General features: G+C 47.3%; 1 protein-coding gene across 1 annotated transcript; it reads right to left on the bottom strand.

Moving 5' to 3' along the window:
• Positions 1 to 193: 193 nt before the first annotated feature.
• On the bottom strand, positions 194 to 6,722 carry LOC131104578 (galactose-specific lectin nattectin-like). Its single transcript, XM_058051897.1, has 7 exons — positions 6,647 to 6,722; positions 3,284 to 3,346; positions 3,183 to 3,201; positions 3,018 to 3,103; positions 1,070 to 1,204; positions 539 to 638; positions 194 to 376 (listed from the first exon to the last, which is right to left on the bottom strand). The coding sequence occupies exons 2-7, from the start codon at positions 3,344 to 3,346 to the stop codon at positions 309 to 311; spliced, it is 471 nt and encodes a 156-aa protein (XP_057907880.1). The 5' UTR covers positions 6,647 to 6,722; the 3' UTR covers positions 194 to 308.
• Between the last annotated feature and the right edge of the window lie 206 nt (positions 6,723 to 6,928).

The raw sequence follows: 6,928 nt of genomic DNA on the forward strand, positions 1-6,928 counted from the left end.
GGCCAAAGGGTGGAATCGAACTCAGATCTCTTAGCTGTGAGGCCTGCGTGCTAACCACTCGACCATTTTGATATTTATTCTTGTTAATTTTCCTGTTGAAAAAAAAAATTCTTGTTAAAGTGTATAAATGAGCCGCACTTTGGACACCCTGTTCTATGATGTTTTATTAACAGCAGTGGACAATATCCAGGTATCTGCCTAATATTCCAGGGGATGAAAAGCCATATACAGAGATGATAATTCCAGAACAAAAAGGCGAGAATTTCAGTTTTTCCTCCTTGCAGGTAAAATGACAGCAACGGGGTCTTTTAGTTCACATCTTTAGCACAGAGAAATGAATGCTCTTCATTGCATTTGCTATCATTCCACTGCTCATCTGGAAGGAAACAGTCCAATTAGTGATATCAACAATATTACCCTCATATATGTTGCAGCAGTACAAGCCCAACACACACACACACACACACACACACAGATGAATGACATGAGTGAAATCCCAAACATCCATTCATTGACTTGAAATGACAAATCAGTATACCCTTCTCTTGCACTTCAACGCAGTCGTCACCATTAGGTTCTCCATCTCCATAGTCGGTGTAGTCAGTGGGTGAACCATCCGTCCACATCATGTCCCCCTCCTGCAAGACAACGTCACATTTCAATCGTGACTCTGACCTGTCCGCCCTCGCTACTTGGCGGTTCCAACACCACTCCTTCACTTTCGGGTTTTTTTTTAAAATTCAATAATGAATAAATTATATCTGTTTTGTGGTTGAATAAGCCTATTATTTGGGGAAAACAGCACGTTTAAGCAACATTTATGCCTTTTTTGTCTAAATTAGGCATTATAAGTACAAAATGATGAAATGAACTAAGATCCAAATACAACGTTGTACACTGGTCACTCGATGTCAGTAATTGTTTGGTGAGACGAGCACCAGACAGCTCTTATTGCAGATTTCAATCATCTCACAACAGTGAACGATGACAATAAATAAAAATAAGGCTACTGTCCTAAAACTCAACATCACTTCCTGTCCTCCACACATCTGTTTCACAAATGTTTTACCTGGACAGTATCATGGAGTCCGATCCAGGTATTTTCAAACACGGCAGACCCTTTCCGAATGAGTTCTTTAACGACTGCATTTTCCAGGGCGCTGTGGATGGACACCAGATTCCCACCAAGAACTCTGCAGACGCTCTGACAAGAGAAAACAAAGTACAAATTGTTTTATACAATAGCACATCAAGCTAGCGCTGCCTAAATAGGCCAGGAGGCGTCCCTGTGAATATCCAAGGTACTGTAAATGGCTTTCAAATCATCTCATTCATAATCCCACAGTCATGTTTAGTTCAGCGTATCTGTGAAACTGGGAACCATTTTGGTGTTGGGCGTCTGGCTGATATCGGCTAACTGCTCCGTTTCAGGTGGCCATACATCAGGTTGGCGTCACCGCCTCAAACAGCCTTTTGGGGGGGGGGGGGCATATAGCGTATAATCGTTGCTAGAAGTCAAATATGAGCGAATATTCCGCATACATGCGCTGTTCTTGCATGTAGAACTTCGGAAAAAGTTACCACCGGCGGGCCTTGATGAAGGGGGAATAAGTCAGATGGCTTGTGGGAAAAAAAAGATTAAGAAATTCTAGAATTCCAAGGTTCAATGGTTCTCATGCTGTCACTTTTATAGACAGTGTATACATATTATATTTGTATTCTTTAATACAAATACCTATGGACAATTTGGAGTGGCCAATTAACCTAGCATGTTTTTGGAATGGGGGAGGAAACCGGAGTACCTGGAGAAAACCCACGCATGCACGGGGAGAACATGCAAACTCCACACAGAGATGGCCGAGGGGTGGAATTGAACTGAGGTCTCCTAGCTGTGAGGTCTGCACGCTAACCACACAACCACCGTGCAGCCTCCGTCCAAGCATATTTTTGTATTACTATTTTTCTTTATTATTAGCATATTAGCTCTTAAACACGGCCACAAAGGTTCAGCAAATACAAAATGTGAGCGAGTGAGACACAAACATGTTTGATGACATGTTGTCATGTTGCTGGAAGTAACATTTGTTTAAATATTTTTTTTTAATTTCCACATTTAGTCCAAAAATGTACATGTCAAAAGAAAGAAAACACCAACAACATAACTTGTAAGGCCAATAATCACAAAGCAGCGCGTTTTTGGATCTGGAGTGGAAGGTCATGCGTCTGTGGAGGATATAGAAGACGTCCACTATTCGGAACCGTAATAACAGGCCTGGTGCTGTAGACGTTAGCACTCGGACTGTGACTATGAATCACAACAAGGAAAACATCTTGGAGAAGTTCTCGGCTTTGCAAAGGCAGATAGATCCACTGAGAGAATGGGAATGTGGCTACTCTCAGTAACCTCAGTATCTTAATCTGGATTTGGGATTTGGGACGGACCATCGAACCCGCAACAAAAATCCACGTCTTTGAACTTGTGACACCTCTGGCTCCCTGCCACCCCATGAGGGCTCACAAGTGAACGGATGAAGTGTCCCCTCTCCCAATTTGGGGGCCTTGGGATCTCATCTCGCTTATCCAAGATGATGTGTTCCTCATTGAGCTGTGACCTTCAGCGTTTCAGTCTGAGGTGATGGTTCTCAGCTGGATTAGGGTAGGTTGAGGACTTTCCCCGCATCTGAAGACGGCTGAAGTGTGAGCTTGCCAGTCGGATTGGAGCAGCATCTGCCGTAACGAGGTGGCTGTGACGGACCGTCATGGCGGAGAGACAATTTATAGATGGATCTATGTTTCTACCCTCGCCTTTGATTGTGAACTTTGGGTCATTACTGAAAGCATGAGATCACAGGTACAAGCGTTTCCTCCTGGACGTTATGGGCATACCCAGCCCCCGGGCAGACCGCGGGCACGCGAGAGGGATTATGTTTTTCTTATGAAGATTGTTTAGTGTGTTTAGTCTGACCATGAAATGTTTCAAGGAGCATCACCAGGACTGTGTGAAACAGTGGTAGTACCTCTGCATCTGAAAATTCCCTCTTCTCCATTTTGAAGATGTAACAGCGTTTGTCCAACTGGGTCCATCCATCGGGACAGTGATCATCTGCAAAACAGTGCTCACTTTAGATGAATAGCACATACGGTATGAGGAGTAGACGTGAAGGTGGAATGGAGACACTGACCATCATCAGACTGAGATTGCTGTGAGGGAGAGAAGAAAATATGTCATGACGGAAGTAGAGAGCCTGCTGATGTGTTTCAAACGTTGCAGATTGTTACTTACACTTCCAGTCAACAGCCCACTCATCACATACAGGAGGAAAACAAAGTGAAGATCAAATGCCATCTGTGGATAAAGCACATCATCATCATCATCATCCCAAGTTAGTGACAGCCAACAACAAACAACTGTGAGATGTCACCTTTGCTGATGTTTGAGGCAACAACACGACAAGGAGCATCTTTATATATGTCAGCCCCACCCTGGAATGTTCTACAAGTGCTTTCGGGAATCGTCAAAAACCACAACCAGGATGAATTCCTATCTATATTGACTGAAGTCATGGTCTAGTATGGAATGCTGAAATAGGTGGATACTTGTGGAATGCTAAATCTGGTGCAGGGGTTTACAGGAGTCTGAATAATACATTTTCCTACATTTCCCTTACTATCTGTAACATTCAATGGAGAGAACAGGGGTCCTCAACTGCTTTGGCACAGGGGCCCACCATCACTACTAGAACACAAGCGACACCCCAAATGGCAGATATTTGAACTGCAATTGAATAAAATGACATTGCAGTGGTTGCACAGTAACGCCATGCATCAGCACAAGACAAGTTTGATGATCATTTCAGGAACGGTACATTTGGTCTTTGTGGGTCTTGGGACATAGAAGCCAAGATGTTCAGAACATCTTTTATGTGCAAACATTTATTGTGCAAAAGAGTAATGAGATTGTGGATCATTTAAATACAAGAAACTTCAAGTATGGGCTGCAGAGACATCAAAGAGGAGGTCTCTTTCCTTTTGTTCAACCACCTTCTTTCAGTCTCTGAAGAACTGGAAAAACTGGTGTCTTTTCAAGCCCTTAGGAACATAGTTTTTGGCTAAAAAGCTCATAAATGTCACACCCAAAGAAAGTATCAAGCTGTCACTGAACTATGTGGAGTACAGGCATGACTTTGGACTCTTTTGAAAGCAGACAAACAGGAAGGAGAAGGATTTGGGGTTTGCTGATATTTTCCATCCATCCATCTGCTTCCGCTTATCCCAAGTCGGGTGGCAAATCCCTGTCTTCCCGGCGAATCTCAAAGTGTTCCCAGGCCAGTTGGGAGACTTAACCTCTCCAAGGGATCCTGGGCCTTTCCCAAGGCCTACAACCGGTCAGACGCCCTCTCCAGGGAGGCATCCTGACCAGGGGCTCATCGGGCTTCAACAGGCTTGTTTTGTTGGACGTTCTCATCATGGTGAAATCAGGCCTGTAAAGTATACTTTCTACCAAGAGGAAATGTGTGCTGCTGCTGTTCTGCACAGCCTGGTTTGTGCTGGCGGTGATTGGAAGACATGGTGGCGAAATACTGCGATATAACCCGGAAGATTTGCTGCTTCTGTGGGACACGTGTAACGCCGCAGGCAATGATGGGCCTCCCTCTGGCAATGTCATACGCTCATCAGATGCTAGAGTCGCTTGTGTAGGCGTGGCAGGCTGGACCGGAAAGCCTTCTGCCTACCCCCTCGATTGACCCGCTGGCTGCTGGGGCGTGGCGGCTCGCTCGGGGTGCCCTGGGCTGGTCTGCCTAGCCTTCTTGAGGGTCCCGCTGGAACCAGCTGTAGCTGGGGTTTGCCCTGGGGGCGCGGTTGGCGATACCTCCCTTGGTCTGTCCTGGGTCGCACCTTGCACCTCCGGGCAGTGGAGTCCATGCTGCTGGTGGCCTGAAGTCTGCGGTGGTGGCTTGGGGTTGCTACGCTGTGGTGGCTGCTGCGGGGACCGGGCTGTGTGTTGGGATGGGGCCTGATCTCGCTCGTGGGGACGGGGGCCTGGGTGGCGTGTGGGGGGCATGCGCCTCAGAGTCGGGCCTGCTGGGGGGGACAATGCTCTCCCGGGCGTTTGGTTCTGCTACCACTGGTCTCGATGCTCTGCTGCATCACTTTCCTTGTCTTTGCCCGTCCACGGTCTGTCTTAGGGCTCGTTGGGGATGGTTCTCCGGTACGTGGGTGGTGCGCTGCCGGTTCTGTGGGTGGAGAGGGGGAGGTCGGGCATCCCGGTGGATGATGAGGTCCGTTGGTGGCCTAGTGCTGGTCTTGACTCCTCGGCTCTGGTGCTTGGCCTCCCTGTGGCTTGGAGCTGTGGCACTTCCTCTCCGGGGGTGAGCTGACCAGCGGGTGTCAGCCGGTGCGGTGGGCTGCCTTTCTGCTCGCATGCGCGCCCCCTCCACTTGCTCATTTGCGGGCCTCCCCCCCTCGCCCGCTCCTTTGTCTGCCTCACTGCTGTAGCTCCGACGCCGTGGTCGAGGGGGGTCTGTGGTGCTATCCCTTGGCAGTCCGTATCTCCCTGGGCTCGGGGCCTGATTGTGGGTCTGGGACCCCTGGGACCCCCGCCCTATAACGCCCCGGACGCCCCACCCAGGGACGTCCACGGTGTGTGCTTTTGTTTTAAATGGTCTCCCGCCGGTCTCGGGGGTGTGGCTCTTTTCTGGCCTGCTGGCGCCCTGTTGCTGGTTGGGATTGCTACTCCATGGCCCCTTCCTGGTCTCTTCGGGGGGGTGCTTCGGGGGCGGGTCTTGGGGAGTCGGCCCTGGCTTTGCCCGCACCCACAGGGCCGGTGGATCTCTGCCGGTGAGTGCTTGACCTGGCTGCGCGGGGCGGGGTTTACTGGGTGGTAGAAGGCAGCCCCTCTCCTTTTGTCATTCTCAGTGACAATTACACATTCACACACACATATGAACACATTTACGCACACATATATGAATATGCACACCAACAGAAGTACACACCTCCATATGTGCACTCACAGTACATGGGTGCTTCTCTACACAATCTACCATCTTATCCTTGATGTCTTTATGCTATTGCTATGCTATTATTACAGTAATAATGATGTTAAGCAGTGAGATTTTAATTACTGTAACTGTATTGCTGTAATTGTGTTTACTATCACGGTTCATGTCTTCATTGTTACTATTGCCACTGGTAAGTTGGACTGTTTCATTTCAGTGATGTCATCTCCATTGTGACCCTTAGTCATCATTAACATTTAACGGATGCAGTCCTGTTTGTCATTGTTGTTGTAATGGGAATTCTTGCTACTGTTGTTTTTGTCTCTCTCTCTCTCTACTGTCACTCTACTTGTCACTCCTCGGCATTTACAACAGAAGCTAGCATAAAGCATAGCTCCGTGTATTAGTCACACATTCCACTACAGCCTGAAGTTCCTAAGGTTCTTAAAAAAATAAGCAAGTACGTATTTATCCATTTTTCTGTAGGATTCATGAACTTGATGTTCATTTTTTGGATTGGACCACAGACTTTGATAAGCCTCTTTCTTCTTCAGGAAGCAGCAGTAACACATCATCATTTACATGAACAAAGTCCTTGGATAAAAAAGTAATTAGTTATAGTTACTAGTTACTTCTCAAAAACATACTTTTAAAGTATTTCTTCTAAGTCAGGCTCCAAAAATAATTTGCCCAGACACCTGAAAACTCAACATCCAACAGTAAGAGTGGCGGAGGTGAGAAGAGAGCCAGATAACTCGGTCTCTGAAAATACCAGTGCCTCTTCTGCCTCCACATCGGGTAGTGCTAGACGTCATACCAGTGCTACTACCACTCTAGCCACAGCTACCGCTACAGCAGCCTCTGATACCACTGGGCCCACATCTTTGCCTGACCAAGCACCTGCTGCTTAACTGCCAATACTGCAAACA

The sequence above is a fragment of the Doryrhamphus excisus genome, chromosome 16, assembly GCF_030265055.1.
Source record: "Doryrhamphus excisus isolate RoL2022-K1 chromosome 16, RoL_Dexc_1.0, whole genome shotgun sequence".
NCBI classification, from domain to species: domain Eukaryota; kingdom Metazoa; phylum Chordata; class Actinopteri; order Syngnathiformes; family Syngnathidae; genus Doryrhamphus; species Doryrhamphus excisus.